A 21,259-nucleotide genomic window follows, 5' to 3' on the forward strand; every position below is an offset into this window, starting at 1 on the left:
GGCAGGGCCAGACACACGATGTTGCGATGCTCCGAAGCCAACCACGCGACACTACATGATGCAAGTAGGAGTGTAGGACACACAACGCTGTAGGGTCGAACATCTCTTCTTCTTTTTTTTTTGCTGCAACAAAGCCTACCGCCCAATGCTGCAATGTTGTCCAGCGCCGGTTCAGGTCCAGGATATACCAAATTAATACACACTATAGGTTCGCCAAGGACAAGATTTAAACGAAAAGACAAAGAGGCCTAAGCTAAAGATGGGCAAGGAATACACACTATAGGCTCGCAGCACCGGTTGCGGGAAAGGTACTGAGCAGAGTTGGTAGCCACCAAGTCAGTCAGCACACCAGTAGCTAAAAAAGCGGATGGAATCACGTCGCGGTAGGCCGGCGGCTAAAAATGCACAAGGGAGGGGAGGGGAAGGGAAGGGAAGGAGGGATGGAATCTGCGTCGATCAGGGGAGCGGAGCAGATGACGCACGTACGCAGATGGGCTGCTCCCTCCTGGATCCATCTGGTAGTGGTAGGCGTCTCTGTAAGTGTGTGTCACGCTGAGTGAGATACGGACGGGTCCGCTAGCTAGAGAATACATAGTATGAATCTAGTTATGTACGAGGCATGACAGGAAAATTAGAATTACAGGGTTTAATTCAATGTATCATAAAGGGGTTGTGGATAAGTTGATTATAGTTTGGAGATTTTTTCTACTAGTGAAACAGGCCGCATTTTAGAGTTTGGCACAGGGTCCCGAATTCTTTTGTCGGCCCGTCCCTGCTCCTTCCTTCCTTCCTTCCTTTGGGCAAAGCCGTTGGTCCCCGCCTCCTCCAGCGACCAGAGGGGTGGGGACCCCGGGGTTTTGCTCCGACCGTAGATAGGGCAGGCTTCATGTGTGGGGCGGCATTGCTTCTGACGGTGACAGCAATGCCGCATCCAAGAATAATGCCTCGGCTCCAATTTCGTCTCGACGGCATCCATAGCGGCGTCAAGGAGCGAGCCGATGGGCGGCTCAATCTCCTATAGACCCTTTCGGTATGTGGGTTTGGGTCTTCACCCGGTGGTCGTCGTCCCAGGCGGTGTCATTGGTGGTCTCTTGTAGACCCTTCCGGTCTGTGGGTTTAGGCCTTCATCTGACGTTTGGCCTTGACGACATCGACGCCTGATGGTGGCTCTGGGACACGAGGAGGGTGGGAACAGTCCCCGGTCGACGCACCAGCACGACAAAGGTCGTGCCGACGGCGGGCTTCTTCATCAACTCACAACGTCTTTCTGGACTATGGCTTTCCTACGAGTCCAATGATGGTTACCGGCAGCAATGGCAGTTGCAGGAGTACCTCAGTTTTTTCTGCAAAGTTCTGTGACCACATGTTGTCTTTCGACCTATTCTGGTCGGTTCCGCGTGTGTGCTTGTATTCACCTTATTTGTGATTAATGATACATGCGGTTAACTTAAAAAAAAACTACAAAGGCTAGTGTATTGCGGACAAGGATCCCCTGACGTAGCCCATCCTGCCATTGAGACACTGATACATGGGTCCCATCAAGCACGGGGCCCACCTGTCAGCGACCAAAAGGCAGGGTTAGCTACGTAAGAGGATCTGTGTCCGTGTATTGCTGCTATGAACTCTCTTTTTTTTCTCTCCCATGCACTAGCTAGTACTAGGACTACTGGTAGCTACAGGATAAGACCGATACTCTAGAAAAATGACACCACCATTACTCGCATGAACTCAACAAGGGAAGGCAAAAAAAAAAGAGCAGTGGTAATAGTTGCCAAATCGTTTTTAAAATGTTGTGTACCGTGTGTGTGTGTGTTGCGACCACTTTGGAGTGTCTGCTACAACATTGCTCCATGCTGCAAGCGCTTGCAACAATTGATTCGGTTCGAATGTTGCGTGCATAGAATATTTTTGTTCCTGACGGTTTTGCTGCAATGCCGGATGGTCATACTGCACGGTTGTGTGACGGTGCATGCTGCAAGGTAGGTGCTTCACGATGCAGGGTCTGCTGCAAACCGAGACACAATGTTGCAATGGCGGCCAATCAAAGCTTTCGCAAACTGGACCGACAATGCTGCAATGCAAGAAGTTTTATTTACTGCTCCGAAGCCGACCGCACGACACTACATGATGCAAGTCGGATACACAATGTTGTATGGTCGAACGTCATTTTTTTGCTGCAACAAAGCCTACCGCCCAACGCTGTCCAGCGCCGCAACAAACCAGACATACGACACTGCAATGCCAACAACCATTGTTTTTGTAGCTCATAGCGACAAGGTTCAGGTCCAGGATATACCAAATACACACTATAGGTTCGCCAAGGACAAGATTTAAACGAAAAGACAAAGAGGCCTAAGCTAAAGATGGGCAACGATTGGAAAACGAAAAACAGGATATCATGAACCTGAGGATCCAAAAATAGCAGTCTTCGGTCGATGCCTTCATTGATCACTTGGGCTCTGAGATTAGGCACAGGTTGGTTGTACTGAGGAGATATATCCATCTTCATTTCATGTTCAAAACAGCATGCGGAGACTTGATGGACAAGTTCGCTTAAATTTTCTTCAGAGGGTAAGAGGATAGGCTCGGCAAAAACTCCTGTAGCATAGTGTAAGATTTCTATCTATACAGGCCCAAGAGAGGAAGTAATCAGAATAGATCCTGCATGAAGAGCATTAAGGATCCTGCTTGAAGCAATGGCAAAAGCAGTGCCAGCCAAAGTTACCGCAATAGCTGGAGAGGACAGCGGTGGTCGAATAAGGTGCAGATCCTCTATGATAACCTTCTCAGATGCTCTGATCTCCTTAATAGCGTTGACGAAGCCAGCATCAGAGTCTTTCAAGCCAACGGATGTGTCAGCAGTCTGTTCTTCAGAGATGTAAATGGAAGCAGGGGCAAGCATAGGCTCCGGCTGAACAGCAACAGTCATATCAACTTTTCCAGGATAAGGAGGGAGTTCAGGGTTGACAGGGGATTTAACTACTATCATTTTGACATCAAGAAAATGTACATGAGCTCCAAAGAGAGTTAAAATTGAGCTTCTCCCTACAGAACCAGCGATCATCCTTCGGACCACGAATAGAAAAGAACAAAAAGGCACACATAAACACTTCATAATTACTATGGGAAGCATGACGTAGTACACCAGAGGTAGAGGCAACACATACAGGCAAGCAATAGGCAACAAAACATCAGTATCAAATATTTCTACTGGTATTCAAAGACCAAACGTCCTCTAAATCCAAAAAAAAAAAATCATGTATTGTTCAGCTCTCAGAGAAGGTTCATTGGCACCAAACACTACATATGTAAAGCAAATCATTACTGAAACAGATCTGCGTTTACATGTAGAGAAAATGCAAGAAGAAAAACATGCACCACTAAACACTCGCGAGGAAAGCAGAAGCAGCCTCTCTAGTAGCAACTTACCAAATAACGCGCAAAGTGGCAAATCTGCATAAAGAACTAATTTCAGTGTAAAGGCAGATTTTTCAATGACAAAGAACACAAGAGAATCAAGTAATGTAGTTGGATCGATCAATAAACATGTGTAATTTGAAGATGCGCCTCAGTGAGAAGTGGCGTTTCCTGGTAATCTATACCACAACAATGACAAAGCTGGGTAATAGCGGAGGCACGTGATTAAACTGAAATTACACGGGAAACAAATCACAGGGAACTAATGGTCAATACTGAAAAATGACACTCCTGCAGATCCACACAAAATGGTGAAACCCCTTAATGTGGCCAGTGCCACTATAACCTCACTAAGTTCACAATCAAGTCAATTCCATGGTATCCATCAACTAACTATATTTCAACACCAAGAAAGATACGTGCAAGGAATATGTAATATATAGAGAAAACAGAGAAAACAAAGTGAATCATACCTGAGATAGATGTTAGTTTCCATCAAGATACCCTAGATAACTGCTACCTTCTTCATGTAAAAAAAAACATATAAATACCTCACTGGAATACAATAACTCCTACCTTCTTCATGTAAAATGGCAACGGCATAAGAGTTTGAGCATAATTCTAAATCCATTTAATTGGTTCAAACCCTAGATGCCCTAATCCAGAGGCCTTGTATGAGATCGGAGAAACGCAAAAGGAATTCAGAGGATTGTGCCTGCGAGGTTCGAACTCCTAGTTTCGAAACAGGACCAGGTGACCACAAATCAAACCAACTCCAATAGCTGGATAACATAATTGATTTGCAGCTCAACAGATCAGAAATGCAGGCTCAGACTATCAGTCTCTCTCGCTCTCTGATTTCTGTTGACACACGCACGCAGTTTTCAGAACGATGGCTGCTTCAGAGTTTCAGAGAAAAAACAGAGGAGACAGTAGTATTTGGTTCCGGACAACACATGCCCTTTTCTTCTTCTTTTTCAATTAGCCGAATGACTAAACATGTACGCCTAAACTGACTTAAACACTGAACTGAACCGCCGCACCCAGCTGGTTCAACTCACCAGGACAGAAACACATTCTGTCACCTGTGCAAGTTGGCTTCAATTGCAGGCAAACCACAACACGCCGCTGCACTTCGGACCACGGAGTTGTGCCATTCACACTAGATAATCAGGATTCATTTGCGATAATCAGGATTATTCAACTCAATGACACAACAACTAGTTTAACTCTAACAAGAAGAACATACTAGATAATCAGGATTCACGCACACGAACAGCAAACAGAATAATAAGCTAAAGACAGCCAACATTCCAACGACCACCTTGTAGCATGATACTGGTACTGGTACATATTTAGCGCAAGTTTTGTGATGTAACATCACGGAAGCAACTTGCTAGAGAAATGACATGAACTGCAAATAGATAGATACTCCCTCCGTCCGGAAATACTTGTCATAGAAATGGATACAAATGAGTATATCTAGAACTAAAATACATCTAGATACATTCATTCCTTGGACAAGTATTTCCGGACGGAGGGAGTACAAGTTGTCTGATAACAATCAGATCTAAGTACCTGCCAGAATGCCTTCTAACAGAGGAACAATGCTACTAATTATTAACCTTACAGCAGCGATTCATAATAGTCTTTCAAGTCAAAAGGGTCAGCGGGCAAAACCTCTGATGCCAGCCTGACGCCATAAACCGGACGTGACCCGTCGCTGTATATGCTCTTGTATACTTGGAGTTTGCAAGCTCCATTTGCCCATTTTGCACAAGTCAGAGGCTTCAGCATGGCACTCACGTCAACCTCCGAAGACAAGTAGACCACAACCACCATCTTCTCCAGCACCCGAGCCTTCTCAGCGATGAACTTAAGGAAAGCAACTTCATTTGTCGACCCTCGGAACTCACGGAATATTAACTTCTTCAATTGCTGCCGGATACACGTTATAGGACCGCCCTCCAGCCAAAACTTGAGACCGACCTTGCCGGTAGGCTCCTCACACGCCTTTTCAGACTGCAAAAAAAGAAGGTATCAAATTGGATCATAAAGCAATTAATCTAGCAAAGCACGCTACGTATATAGATAGTGGTAATGTAAAATGGTCTTTGGATACCTGGATATGGAGCGTCTCAACGTTGGGAAAACATCGGAGGAAGTTAGGCACTTTCTTGAGGTCACTGCGGACTTGGAATTTAAGTTCCAAGGCCAGGATCTTGACACTCGGGACAAGGGTGCTGGTGCTGGTGCTCAACTTAGTCCCAGCCTGCAATGCAAATGTTGAAGAAGATCATATTTTGGATGGCATGGCACACATGTTACTGACAAATGTATACATATGAAGTTATGAACTAGTAACTACTAGTACAATGTAATGACCTTGATAGCGGTGTTGCCAATCTCCAAGTCATGCTCTCCTGGCTCAAGGTATCCAATAACACGCAGCTTGGGCGCATGGCCAACCTTAACCCTGCAGCACCTCCGGGACTTACTGCCGAGGCGGAGGCCCCATGACTGCAAGAGGCTCTCCAGGCGAGGGGCGTCCACCACCAAGACCTCCGCCACGATGGAATAGCAGAGCTGGACGCAGCGCACGCTGTGGCTGACGAGGCGGAGGCGCACTGGGACCTGTGACAGGATGATGGTGAGGATCTCCAGGACGGGGCTTCTGTCCAGCAGGAAGGCGAGGTCGCGGTCCTCCATGGCGACGACGGAGAGGCCGAGCTCCTGGAGGTTGGGGAAGGCGCCGGAGCGCGGGACGGCGGCCGTGTCGGGAGCCTCCAGGCGCTGAGGAAGAGGCGGGTGAGGGGGGCGCAGCGGAAGAGCGTGGCGGGGAGGCGGATGTCGAGCGGCCACGGGCGGTTGATAAAGGCGAGCTCTTGGACGCCCTTGGCGGCGAGGACGTCGAGCCAGCGCGCGATCTCGCCCCGGTGCGCGTCCATGGCGGTGCGTGTGAGGTGGACGCAGCGGAGGAAGGGGCCCGGGTGCGCCGCGAGCACGCGGGTGACGAGGTCGGCGACCCCGGGCGAATCCTCCTCGCCGACACCGGGGATCCACCGGCCGTTGGGGAGGAAGTGGGCGTCGGCGACGACGAGGGGCGCCGAGCGCCAGAGGGGGCGCCAGCGCGAGGCGAGCGCCGCGGTGCGCGCGCCGTCCGCGGCGGGGAGGCGGGAGATGATGTCGCGGAGGAGGCGGTCGGGGAGGGCGCTGATGCGGTCGGCGCCGCCGGGGAGCCAGGCCGCGCCGGCAAGCGAGAGAGGGGCGGCAGGGGAGACGGGCGGCATGGGGAGAGAGCATTGGACGACGGTCCTCACCATGTCCATGCCGGGCCCCAGCGACCCGGGTCCAAGGCCGTCGCTCTCCAGGTTGGCCTCCAACCGCTCCATGCTGACGCCGATGAACGGCTCCGGCGGCGAGACGCGGCGATTTGACATGGCCGGCGAAGTGGTGTGGACTGTGGAGGCGGTAGTGGCTAGCGAGTGGAGTGAGCTCGTGCCAGCTTAGGTTGGGCATGTTCTTCTTGGGTTGGGCCAAATGTTGGAAGCAGGCTGGTCGTGGCCCAAAATATGTGAACATATTCAAAAAAAAAATTCAAAATACATTTACATCTTTTTTCCATAGAAGATACATTTACGTTCACCATTTATAGGAAACACATCAACCTTTGCAAAATCAAATAAATACAATTTGAGAATTTATTTGATGGATGGATCTAATGATGAAAGATATTTACTTCAGCTACTCTTTTTTCAATTACCAGTCATCAACAAGAATGTGCTAACCTGCACATTTTGGAGAGCCTAAAGTGGCTTTGGCAGGGCAAGAATAAATCCCTGGCATGTGTTTAATTAGCCCTAAAGAGATGTACAGTAATAAGCGACTTAGGCACCCTGTTTCGAACCTAGAGTCTGTCCCTGGCCTCTAGATATTTATTTACTCCTCTAGATTAGCAGTTTGTCAGATTCTTCTGAATTTCTTTGGAATCTCTCCATTTTCATACAAGGCCTCCAGATTAGGGCTCCAAGGGTTTGCACCGATCGACTGAGTGAAGATCTCCGATCAAACACGAGGCAAATGATAGTGTTCGTAAATGTATTACAAATTTACAATTGAAATGATCAGCGAGCAACATTGTTGAACAGAACTTCTCATGCATGTTCAGAGAGTGACTGAATGACCCCTAATAAACTGTTAGAAGATGCAAATGGGAGGGTGTCCGAAAAATCAGCAAATATTCAACAGATAGGGCATTTGTGCTAGATCCAACGACTCTAGAGTTAGATTTTAAGGTTAGGTACAGCACATTTTCACACCAAATCCTCTCAGCATGCACTCAACAAGTAGCAGTGGTAAGAACTCTAGAAATTCAACGACTCTAGAGTTAGACTTTAAGTTAGGTACCACCAGCACGTAAGTACCATCACATTCAGTTGATCAACTACTCTAATAATCCAAGCCAAAAAAGAGCATTTCCCTAACAAAGCATGCTTCACTTATCAGCCTCACCGTGAGCTTTCATTAATTCCCTGGCCTTCCTGTACAGAGTTAACCAAAATGAAACAAATTTCAGCTGAAATCCCAGCACCATCAGATATATGGAAGGATGTCACTCGGCAGTCGGCACGCTGGTCCAGCGTGCAGCTGCTGGTCATTAGTATGGAAGTATATGTCGTTCATGCACGCTAGACGTATACTGAAAAGAGATGAATACAAGACAGTAGATTACCGTAGCTCTCTCTCGACATCTGTGTTTCCAGGATCTAACTTTTGGGCGTCCAGGAGAGCATCACAAGCTTGTTTATACTCCTAGGCATAGAGCACGTCAAAGGAGGAACATGAGCGACTATATAGACTGAACAGAGTGGGGAAACACAATGGCAAGCTGGACCATGTAGTAACTCACCTTGAGTAGCATGTGAGCTGCAGCCTGACGGTAGCAAGCTTTCACCCAGTTAGGTCGCAGCATTCTGCATCTGAGAGCATCTGACAGAGCACCTTCACCATCATCCAACAGCAGTTTGCAAAGACTCCTGTTCGCGTACAATGTTGCACTCGGCGCGACAGCTATTGCCTATGGTCAAACATAACAGGTTATACGATTATCATCTGTGGCAGGTTAAGATTAGTCCCGCGGATTTAATATTAATCCAATAGGAATACATATTAATGGCAAATTAACACCTAATAAGCAGGAAACTAGAGAACAATAGTAGAAAACTGGTTAGCAAACAAACAATGTTCTGCTATTGGTTCCCTGTTAATAGAAAAAGGTTACCTTCTAAACCACCATACTCCATAGACAAGGTTTAAGGGGCTTACCACACCATATGCTTTTGATGCCAACTTATAGTCCTTGAGCCTGAATGCCTGATCTGCATGTGACTTGAGTACAGCTTTTGTTTGTTCAAGGTGCCTTCCACCCTGAATGATAGAACATTGGAAGAAAAAAATGTAGGAATGAAGCGTCATTTCAAAGATATTCCAACTAAATAGAAACTTAACAACTCTGTTAGACATTCTTTATAGCTTTGTATCTAGATATGCTTATACAGCAATGCAAAGTGCACATTTGGTAACTTCTCAAGTATACTAACATAACAAATGGCAGAAGTTGCTCACACAACAAGATTTTAATCACAAGAGGAAAAGGTCCGACATTATTTATAATTAATATGTCAAATTATTACTATATCTACTCCCTCCTTTTCGGTTTATAGGGCTTATCTCAAAATTTTAGATTTCTCATTTTATAAGTCTCAATTTGATGGTTCTCTACCACATGTTCAGATTTCAAGGTGCATTAAATCATTGCATGCAAGTATTAAGAGAAAATTAACCAATGCATGGACTTCATGCATGCATGCATTGCAATTGATGCATTAGTAAACATAATTTTTTGAGGAAAACGAGTGCATTAATTGAGTGTTTTTGCAAACTACAAAAATTATTCCACCACTCACCATCTACCTTGGTTGATGAGATTTTTGAATTGAGCCCTATAAACCGGAAAGGAGGTAGTATATCTATACCAAAAAAAAGACCCAAAGGGGCAGATCCAACTAATCTCGGCCCATCAATTCATGTCAATCCAACGACCAAGATTGCTTCAATGACAAATGCTCTACATGTTTAACATGCAATAAATGTTATACCAAATATCAATATCAGCGATAATCACATAATTACAGTGCAATTAATATCTTACCTAATACCAATGTGCAATTAATATTCTACCAAATATCTCTACAAATTATATTCTACCAAATATGAATGTGCATTGCACGTACGCTTACTAGTATTACTAAAAGAGCATATACATGGGTGTATTTCACAGTTCAAAACTTCACATCCACAATATAGGAGACATGCTTTGGACTATGTACAAGCATTATCCAGAATAAATAACGTACCAGTGGCTTTGCACGTTCCAATTTTGCATGCGAGATGATTCCATCTATACTCCAGTTTGGGATGGTTGGAATTGGGGATGTCAAAGGAAACAACATTTCAACTTCTTCCATGCAGTCACGTCTAGCAGCAAGCTCTATCGGTAACCTACCATACTGTGCAACAAAAGGAAAAATGTCAACTTTTTTGAAATTAACTACTCCCTCCATTCCAAAATTATTGTCGTTCTGAACTAAAACCACAACAACAATGTGGAACAGAGGGAGTACATAATTAAAGGACCCTTTAGAATGCAGTAACAAAATTTGAACATTATGAAAAGATCAAAAGATATAAACCATATAGGGAACTATAATAACCATGGGAGAGGACCAGGGTCTACATAATACTGGTACCAAATGTCTCAACAAGGATTCATCCCAGCAAGCATTTCTAAATTCTAGTAGCAATTCAAACAGTCAACGTACACCGACAGCATACCAAAAGGCCTTCCTTCAGCAAGGGATTAAAAACAGGTATTTCAGCAATAGTTGAGATTGAGAGGTAACAGGGATTTTTAGTGCCATACCTTTTATGAATCCCCATGAATTATATAGATAAAACTATAGGAGAAAGTAGCTACATATGAATTTTAAAATTGTTCCATGATTATTTAAAGCACGAATATAATTTGACACTTCAGAGTAAATGAATGAATACCAACAATTGGGATGAAGAAAACAACATAAAGTAAGCTGAATACATACATCCAAACACAGCCTAAGAGAATTCAAGTTATTTTGGTGATTGCTGGGTGAGTACATTTGACAAATGTGGCTACCCTGGATGCTGTATTATGAGATCTCAGTATCTCATCAAATGTTAAGCACCGACCTCATATTAAATAGGGAAACACTTGGTATATCTTGGGTACTTTTGGGTTCAAAATAAGGACATTCACCGTCTTCAAAACCATTTCACGCTAATGATATACAAATATACAAAGAACAGAGCATGTAGTTCACTTGTTCTACAAGAACTCAAAATGTGCTACTCCCACTGATTCAAATTTGAACTAAAACCACGACACTTATTGGATCAGAGGGATATTTGATGATATCCTTTTCTCCTAAGTCAGATTTCTTTAAGTGCAATTTGGTTTGATAGATGTTGGTAAATTTATTATAATTTGATGAAACTTACAGAATTTGACAAAACTAGAACGTCAAATATTTCCGAACAGACGGAATAGTCAGCAACGAAGATATGCATCGTTGATATGAACAGTTAAATGGAAGCTCACACACATACCTTTTGCCTACACATGCAATATTTTGGTAGGTGTGTGCAACTTCTCATGGCATAGTCAAAGCCTAAAATCAGCTTAAATTCATATCAGCATAAGTTCGAATAGCATAGATCTAGAAAATATAGAGAACATACAGCATCAGGAATATTAGGATCCGCTCCTGCCTTTAACAGAAACTTCACAAAGTTGGTATAGCCTCCCCACCCTGTAGTGAACACTAACGGAGTCATCCGAAGGGAGCCCCCTCGATTGACATCAGCACCAGCCTGTAAAAAGGATTGTGGAATAGAATGTTTCACGGCTCCCTCTCCATGTAGACCGACACAAAGGCATGGCAAAGATGGTAGATTAAGCAAAATCGGAACAAAGCAATGAAAAGATATAGAAAATAGAATACTGGCCTTAATCAGCAGCTTCATGCACTTCAAAGAACGATACAATAAAGCACCCATCAGGGCAGTACCCAATCCGATGACAGTGGTGTTAGGCTGCGAAGAGTAATAATTGTTATAAAACACAAAGGAACACAAAAATAGAATATGAGCTGTCAAATGTAAGTTGTCAATCCAAGTAGCCGACAGAATAAAACAAGCTACCTATGCAAATCAACTCTGAAAACGAAAAATGAAAATAAGAAATGGTAAGGGTTATATACATCTGCATGGTGTTCCAACAAAATCTTCACTGTTTTATCATGTTCATTGGTAGCAGCTTGATGGAGTGGTGTACCACGGCCACAGTCTATGTCAACAGGTACTCCTTTTGAGAGTAGGAACTCGGTAACCTTACAGCTTCCTGCGGTGAATAACATAATTACACAAGTCATGTGGCTACACATAAGAGTGTACAGCAGCAAATAACTGCTACTATAGTGACCACCATCACCATGGTGTAAATCATAAATGGGGCAAATTTATCCATATGAAAAATGATCACAAATATATTTTCTTCTTCTACGATATTATTGGAGTAAGCATACCCATAGTGTCTTACACAGAGATACGCATGGTAATATAAAACAAATTGCATGGGTGAGGGGCCAGGGGAGCTACCTGTGCATGCCGCATGGTGGAGAACTGTGCGTCCTTTAGCATCTGATTTTGTTAGATCACCACCATGATCAAGCAAATACTTCACAGTAGAAACATCGCCAGACTGAGCAGATAACATAAAGGGTGTCACGCCTGCAAAGTCTGCAATCAAAAAGCACAACAACGCAATTCAGACATCTCATGGTGCAAAACATAGACATGACAGGTGCCAATTTCCAGAAAAAATAAGGAAGAGTTAGAGAAAGACCTACTACTCCAGGAGCAGGAGCATTCACATCTCCCCCGAGTTCCTCCACCAAGTATTTGCAAACCTCAAGATGCCCTTCGGCGGCTGCGATGTGCAGCACACCAAGGCCATAACCCATGTCGAAAGAGAAGATCACCCTTGGGTCGTCGAGGCTCTTTACAGTACCTTCTCCCAAAGTAAACACCCGAGCATCAATACACTGATGAATCAAACTGCCAAATCATAACTAGCTAGACAACCAAACGAAAAGGAACCCACATGTGTTGTATATATGGACAGGAACCTCACTAAGTCCAGCAGGGATGCAATCATGCAAAGTGGTGAGCTTTAGAGTACCCTTCATCCCTCCTTGGTTCAATCAAATGAAGTATATTTGTGATTTCGGAAATTCAGTTGACTAGATCGAACTAAAGAGGGTTGGAGGGTACCCTAAAGGCTTCCCATCTCCACTCATGTCAAGGGACTGGTTCACGTCCTGGACACACAGTCAATCAGTGCATAGACATGACAGAAAGAATAGTGATCTGATTGTAAAGTCATAAGATGTGCCCCGCCCGTGCAAGCACTTGTTTTGACCAAATTCTGAATAACTCGCCTTTCCCTTTGAACAGTCCAAAAGACCACAATCGCAGACAAAGATTATTTAATGCAGAGAATTATTACCAGATTTCACACTTAATCGACTAGAATGCAAAAGCTGACACCAAATTAACAAGACAATCATAGTACTAGTCTACATGCAGCATAATAATAATAATAAGATGACCCACCATCATACTGCTCCACACAAGTGCAGAAACGCTCCCCAATTCAGAGAGCAATTTTTGTTTTCATAATTCAGAGAAAAATCGCAGCGTGCACCTAATTTTACACTTAATTGCGCGCAATACAGAATAATAACAAGATAGCCTGCCATCATAGCACTCCACGCAAGCGCAGGAGGAAACCTAAATTACGATAACAAGGGGTCATTCCTAGTGTCCTGCAAATTAAATAGGACCCAAATTGGTGCGGCTAAGGAACAATGGTGGCATTCACATAATCTAGCCGCCGGAGATTGGACGGCCACCGTCATACTGCTCCACACAAGTGCAGCACACCAAGGCCACCCATGTCGAAAGAGAAGATCACCCTTGGGTCGTCGAGACTCTTTACAGTACCTTTCTCCCAAAGTAAACACCCGAGCATTAATACACTGATGAATCAAACTGCCAAATCATCATAACTAGCCGGACAACCAAAAGAAAAGGAGCCCACATGTGTTGTATATATGGACAGGAACCTCACTTAGTCCAGCAGGGACGCAATCATGCAAAGTGGTGAGCTTTAGCGTAACCTTCATCCCTCCTTAGTTCAATCAACTGAACTGTATTTGTGATTTTGGAAATTCAGTTGACTTGACGGAACCACAGAGGGTTGGAGCGTACCCTAAAGGCTTCCAATTTGCACTCAAGTCAAGGGACTTGTTCACGTCTTGGAAATGTTGGCGTACAAAGACTTTGATCAGCCAATTTCCACTCAGTCAGTGCATAGACTTGACAAAAGGAATAGTGATCTGATCGTAAAGTCATAAGATGTGCCCCATGCAAGGACTTGTTTTAACCAAATTCTCAATAACTCGCCTTTCCCTCTGAACAGTCCACAAGACCACAATCGCACAAGAAGATTTCATAATTCGGAGAATAATTACTATATACACCAAATTTTACACTTGATTGACTAGAATGCGAGAGCTGACATCAAATTAACAAGACAATCACAACACTGTTCCACACAAGTGCAGAAAGAAAATTGCGCCAACAAGTCCCCCACCCCAATTCAGAGAACAATTCTTGCTTTCATAATTCAGAGAACAATTACAGTACACACCTAATTTTGAACAATTCTTGCTTTCATGATTCAGAGAACAATTACAGCATACACCTAATTTTACAGCTAATTGCCTACAATACAGCATAACAAGATAACCCACCATCATAGTGCTCCACACAAGTGCAGGAGGAAAGGAAAATTAAATTACGCTGACACGGGAGGGGTCATTCCTAGTGCCCTGCAAATTGGTGCGGCTAAGGAACAATGGTGGCATTCGCATCATCTTTCAACAACATTATGTCATGTAGCCGCCGGGGATTCGACCGCCGCGGCAGCCGGAAGCAAAACCCTAGCCCGACCGAACAGATTACGGCCTCTCGAGGCGGGGAAAAGCTCAGGAACGTGGAAGGGGACGGAGGGGGGGGGGGGGGGGGGGGGGGAGGAGAGGCTGACCTCTGAGGCGCCGGAGGTCGCCGTCGAACGCCGCCCGCATGGCCGCGTCCTGGCCTGCACACACAAAGCGCCCATACTTAGAGAGAGAGAGAGAGAGAGAGAGAGAGAGAGAGAGAGAGGAGGAGGAGGAGGAGGAGCTGGGGGAGGCTGGCCGTACTGGTGCCGTTGCCGGAGCTGCGGGTGTAGACGAAGGGCGCAGCCATGGGCGGCCGTCTCGCTCTGGCGCCGGCAGAGCCAGCAGCAGCAGCAGGGAGGCTTCCGGAAGAAGGGAAGGCTTTGCCAATTGCGAACGAGTTTTTTCTTTCCTTTTCTTTTGAATGGACTAGACTGGAATGCAAGCGGGGTTTTGGGCTTTTGGCCAGCGCTCTGCTTGGTTTGGGGCTCGCTGGAGGCTGGACCCGGTGCACGGCTGTGGCTGAGGCCGCGGGACCGACGCCAGCTCCTGGGCGTACGCGGACCCGGTTCACGGCTAGGGTGTGTTCAAGTAACTGGGGCTGATTATTCTGTACGCAAGGTCGATGACATGGGTGGCCCACATGCGCGTTTGGAATCTCAGCAGACGGGGGAATGCTGGTCGCTGGGTGGCGGCGGGCAGGAGCATCTCCACCCGTTTGGCCCCCGACGCAATCGGCAAAAGGAATTTGCGCCGGCAGTTTTTTTTAAACATCGGTACAAACACAAGCGCTCATATACACGCGCATGCATTCATCTCTATGAACACATATATGCACACTCTACCTCTATAAGCATCTTTGAAAGACTGAGCCGGCATATCATCTTGAGATTTTTGAAGTCACCGTAGGCGCCAACGGTTTTTTCGCCTTGTGGGCGATCGAGTTACCAGCTGCGCCCCCAGATTTCGGCCCCAGACGCCCAAAAATTCAAACTTGTCTTTCCTGCTGCCAAAAAAGGCCAAAAGTTCGGCGATCATCATGCCACAAGTCGGCGATCATCATGCCATAGTTCGGCAATCAAACACACCCAAAAGTTCGGCAATCAAAAAGGAAGGAATCATAGACATGGAACACATCAAACGGCAAGCTCCTCTGACGTGGGACTGGTCGGGGTCAGCGTGGGTGTAGTCGGGCTCGGCGTCGGCGTGGCTTCTGTGCTCGGGCTGGTCGTCAGCGTTGGTGTCGCCGTGGGCATAGGGGCGATGGTCGCCGTTAGCCTGGGCATCTGGTTCAAGATGAGGTCGCGCTCCACCAGGTACCATGCCTTCACCTGCTCGTCCGTTGTCGACATGTCTGCCACCATCAAGAACGCAAGGTCAGTGTTCCTCTTCTTCGCGGTGACGTTGGTCCTGAGAAGCTCGAGCTTGACGTCCTGCTTGGTCATCAACGTCGACCACCTCGCGTCAGATTTCTCCTCCCTCTTGGCGGCGATGTTCTTGGCGTCGGCGATGCACTGCTCGATCGAAGATTGCAGCCGTTCGGTAGCGGGTGCCGCGTCCCTCACCGCTTTGGCTGTCTTGTTGCCATTAGGGTGCCCTTCTGCCGCCGCCGGGGCAGGTGCGTCCGTCTTGTAGGTCTCCTTGACCTTGGCGAGACTGAGCCGGACCTCCCTTCACTTCTCGCATGACTCAATCCTGGAGAACGCGTGAAGGAACTTGAACTCTTGGTAACCATTGTCCTGGCGAAACATGTTGAACATCCGAACCATCTACACAACCGAGGAGAAAAAGTGACGGCGAAGTACACGGCGACGAACTGGGCCGGCGAACTATGGCCATACCTGGCCCTCGACGTTGGCGCCGCTTTCCGGGTGAGCCGCGACCTCCTCTATGATCCCATGCCACTTGTTGCAGGCCGCTAGATGGTCGCCCAGTGATTCGCCATGGCCTTCTCGCCGTGGTCCATGTGGATGTTGGTGAAGTCGGGGTCGACCAACTTGCGCTCGTCGAACGCCGTCTTGGTCCTTCTCCAATACGTGGCAACGTTCTGATTCGAGCCGATGATCGGGTCGATGCTGACGGTCTTCCACGCTTCGGCGAGGCACTCGTCTTCCTTGGACGTCCACTTGAAGCGAGGTTCGCCCGGCCTGGCGTTGGGCGCCCGCTTCTTCTTTCTCCCTTTCGGCGCTGGTTCCGGCTCCGCCTCCGCCTGTTCTTCCTCCTCCACCTCCTCCTCAGCGTCGTCGAGCTCGTCGTCCATGTCGACGGCGGTGTCCATCGTTTCGTCTTGTGCGCAGGTTAGAGCCACGCCAAAAAGCTGCAGGTTGAGAATACCCATTAGCTCCCTTGCTGGTAGGCATGTAGACTCCGGAACATGGCAGCAGACAGTGACCTCCATTGATCTCTTCCTCCCCTTTCCACAAGAATCCCATGCACTTGTGGTTAAGGATCTTGATTACCTAGGCTGGGAGCGGCAAGAGGGAGTGTAAGTGATTGGGTAGGGCCACCAGAACTGAGCAGATGAGAGTTAGCCATCCACTTGTGGCCTGCAGACGTGACTACGAACCCTCCTATTTTTGGAGCATTTTCGACAATGAGCCAGAGGTCTGTCCTCCGCAGTCTACCAGGTGTGAGCGGTAGTCCGAGGTAGACAATAGGCAATGGCTTGAGGCCGCACTGCAAGACTCTGGTGTCTGTAATTGCAGCAAATGCAGGAGACGGTGCTCTTCTCAAAGTTAATGTTCAGGGTCGAGGTCTCACCAATCAGCTGGAACAAGGCCGCGATCACCTGGAACTCCATGGGGAGGGGTTTGAGCAACACCATGATGTCATCAACATATATTGATATACACGACACTTGGTTGTGCAGCCCCAGGTCAGAGAGGAGGCCATGCTCCATGGCCCACTGGATGGCGGCGTGTAGCACGTCCATAGCTAGGACGAAAAGAGCAGGGGCCAAGGGATCCCCTTTGTCGAACGCCTCGCATAAGGCCATCCCCAAATAAAAAAGAGAGCATGTGAGCAATGCATGGTCAAAACCACCAGGTACAAAAAACTATGTCTACCAAGCTATCATTTTAATTTACTAACCATTAGATGGTACATGCAGGAACAAATTGTTTGATTATCCTTGCCTATGCTGCGGAATGCTTCGTTTATGTGTCCAGCAAAGAACAAGCATACATTACAGCAATCCGGCTCAACACAACCCCGTAGCAGTGCGGGCTTAGAGAAAGACTGTTGATATGAGCTAAGAAAAAGCTGAAAGCAAGTGCAGGCCACCCGCTGAGGATCTTGTCATCAGTTGCTCCCTTCATGGCTTTCATCATTTTGCAAACTGAGGTGACCATGGGGTGTTTTGTTGGCCCCGTGTGGTGGAAAATCTCATTGAATATCTTGACCGCCTCCTTTTCGATAGTATACTTCAGACATGGCCCTCTGTCCGGTAAACCAAAAATTTTGTGCACACTGGTAGCGTCAACTAGGATCATGCCCCTTACTAGAAAGACCAATGCAGAATTGCCTGGGTCATACAAATGGACTAGGAATTTGGTCAACTCCGAAAGCAATGTGTCGACTAAGTTTACTAAGACTCCTAACATCTGCTTGTACAGGAAAATCCTTTGAACAAGCGCCAGATCCTTATTCATCTTGACAAACCTTCTTGGTGAGGCCCTGATCATCCCAGGCTGTGAAAGTCGATGGGGGACATTTGCTTCATTTCCTTCCCCTCCAACTTCACTCTGCTGAGAATGTTAACACAAGGGGGAAAGAGAAATTAAAAAGGGAAACGTTTGGCATCGGCGAACCGGCCGAACGCTCGGTCGGTGCCCGTCACTCGCTCGCTCTTTTCCACGTACGCTAGGTGGGCCTCAAGCGAAACGTTTTGTTTCTTCTGTGCTTCTTCTTCCTCTCGCGAGCGCCTCCCCCTGGAAGCATGTCCCCTCCCCCTCCCCCTCCTCCCGAGCCGCGACTGGGCCACCACGGTCTCCATCGCCGGCGGCCAGGCTCCCCTCGCCGGCTGCCATGGTTGCCTGCCGCCATGGCCAGATCCATCCCCTACCTCGAGCCTTCACGCGGGCGCATCCCCTCCCCCCCCCCCCCCCCCCCCCCGGGCTGCGACTGGGCGACCACGACCTTCATCGCCGGCGGCCAGGCGCTCCCTTGCCGACCGCCATGGCTGCCTGCCGCCATGGCTGGATGCACCCCGCGTATACTAATGTTGCAACCGTCACCTAGAACAGCTTCAACAGCTGTTGAAAAAAGCTTCAACCATAGACAGAAAAGGTTCAATGGAACTGCACAACAAGGGGAAGCTGCAACCGCAGTTGGATTTTGTTACTACTGGCGAAGTTTTTTGCTACATCCATCAAGCGGAGCTGCGACCTCGCGACGATGACAACGACGATTTTTTGTTGCAACCGTAGTAGAATTTTGCTACTATCGCTGAAGTTTTTTGCTACATCCATGTAAGGCGGAGTTGCGACCTCATGAAAGACGGCGACGGTGTTTGATTTTTGCTACAACCATAGTAGAATTTTGCTTCTACCGGTGAAGTTTTTTGCTACATCCATGCAAGGCGACCAACGACCGGGGTGACCACGGGAGATGCTGCAACCGGCGACGACGGGGTGCTACCACGGTGATGTCCATGTGCTGCAACCCTGCGGTGGCCGGGGTGCGCGACGGCGATGACCGAGGTGACCGCGGACTGCAACCACAACTTTTTCTGTCGCCGATAGCCGTTTGAAGCTTTTCCCATATACGGTTGAAGCTTTTTATGTCAACGTTGGCAACTTTTCTCTGGTTTGCAGTGTCTGGTTGGAGCTTTTTTTCCAACGGTCGAAGCTGTTTTCATACACGGTTGAAGCTTTTTTCATCCACGATCGAAACTTTTTTGTAAACGATTTGAAACTTTTTTCATTCTTGAGCGGCACTTGATTGAAGCTCTCTCTATCATTTGGTTGAAACTTTTTCAATCTAAGATTGAAGCACTTTGCGCGAGCGGTTGCATCTCCTCCTGATTCGCAGTGCCGGTTGAAGCTTTCCCATATAGAGGTTGAAGCTTTTCCATCCAGGGGTTGAAGCTTTTTTTCTAGCGTATGCAACACAGGGGGTTTGCGACGGTTCTTCAATGGTGTTGATTGACTGGGTGGCCGTCGTCGTCGGCTGCAGCGAGCATCAACGGCGAGGGGCGGCGGTGGAGCTACACCCGTCGCCGTGGAGAGTTGCAACGGCTACGTCGAGAGCTGCAATGGCAGGCCAATCTGGGAAAAGCTTCAACATCGACGAAGACAACCGACGAGGGTGGGGACTGGCGACTAGGATGGCCAACCGGCGAGGATGGGGACTAGTGAACGCGGACGAACGGCGAGGGTAGGGACCGGCGACGAGGACAGCCACCAGAGGGGACTGGAGGCGCGGCGACGAGGACACCGAGTAGGAGCTGCAGATCTAACATGAGGTAGAAGAAGCCCAGGACGAATCGTTTTTTTTTGCAGCATCCAGTGGCCACGCGGGCTCGCATCCAAAGGCTGGGGCAGGACCGGCCGAAACTTTTGGCTGATGCACCAGCGCCTAGCATCGCCCAATTAAAAAATGCCAGATGCAGTCAAGTTTTTGTGCAACTAAAGATAAAGAATGGTGCCAACTCCAATACAACATGAGTCATCTGAATGCAAACTGCACCGAAAAAGTTTCGCGTTCTACAAGGTTGATATATATATATATATATATATATATATATATATATATATATATATATATATATATATATATATATATATATATATATATATATATATATATATATATATATACACACACAACACTAAAGCTATGAATAATGCAAAATACTACTCCCTCCGTCCCGAAATACTTGTCGGAGAAATGGATAAAATTGAATGTATCTATAACTAAAATACGTCTAGATTCATCCATTTCTCCGACAAGTATTTCTGGACGGAGGGAGCATAAGGTACATCTACACCTTGTACATATGCGGATGCGGACAAAACCCTCACCGAAAGAAGTTTCAATGAGCCGGTTAAAAAACTTCCATAAACACTACTGTTCACCACAATCATTTTCATGTGCAACAACAAAAGTAAGGGATGCCAACTACTACCAATCTAATGTGCAACTGTAAAAAAAAGATTCCAACAAAGTCAAATTGAGATACCTCGGCAACTGGTGCAGAGGAGGAGCCGCCTGCATCGGAGACTGCGGCTTTCGCTTTTTGTCTTGGACGCTTTACAAGACGGCATTGATCACCATCCTCTACCTCTACATGCATAACACATAGAAAATCGGGAAAAAAAGAGGAATAAAAACATAAACACAAATGCTAGAAACTAGTTGCACACATTGAAAATTGTTTCCATACATTTCCTAAAGTAAGAAAACGACTGTTTAGGTTGTGCATGATCCTTACCTCAACTTCCGTGCCCTCATCAACATGAATAAAACTGTGAAGGTCCGCACATCATCTCTTTTCTGGTTCTGCCGATTAGACTCTGGTGCATTCCCTGCATGGGACAAAATAGAACCAAGTTTAAATAAATGAACAGGGCACATACATTATGCTTGCTCAAGCCTTTGTGCGAAAAAATTATAATGAAAAACAGAACATGCATATCATCACTAGTAGAAAAAGGGCCTTTCGTCCTGGTTCATAAGGGCCT

The 21,259-nt window shown here is 46.8% G+C and overlaps 1 protein-coding gene and 1 pseudogene across 1 annotated transcript; both read right to left on the reverse strand.

Moving 5' to 3' along the window:
* Positions 1-4,777: 4,777 nt before the first annotated feature.
* On the reverse strand, positions 4,778-6,877 carry LOC109734816 (F-box/FBD/LRR-repeat protein At5g22660-like; annotated as a pseudogene).
* A 633-nt stretch (positions 6,878-7,510) lies between these two features.
* Positions 7,511-14,972, reverse strand: LOC109734814 (uncharacterized). Its single transcript, XM_020293996.3, has 12 exons — positions 14,841-14,972; positions 14,684-14,737; positions 12,419-12,583; positions 12,172-12,312; positions 11,775-11,914; positions 11,521-11,607; positions 11,254-11,385; positions 9,834-9,986; positions 8,743-8,844; positions 8,327-8,494; positions 8,150-8,229; positions 7,511-7,958 (listed from the first exon to the last, which is right to left on the reverse strand). The coding sequence occupies exons 1-12, from the start codon at positions 14,884-14,886 to the stop codon at positions 7,913-7,915; spliced, it is 1,314 nt and encodes a 437-aa protein (XP_020149585.1). The 5' UTR covers positions 14,887-14,972; the 3' UTR covers positions 7,511-7,912.
* Positions 14,973-21,259: the final 6,287 nt, after the last annotated feature.

This window comes from Aegilops tauschii, chromosome 2 (genome assembly GCF_002575655.3).
Source record: "Aegilops tauschii subsp. strangulata cultivar AL8/78 chromosome 2, Aet v6.0, whole genome shotgun sequence".
Classification (NCBI taxonomy): Eukaryota; Viridiplantae; Streptophyta; class Magnoliopsida; order Poales; family Poaceae; genus Aegilops; species Aegilops tauschii.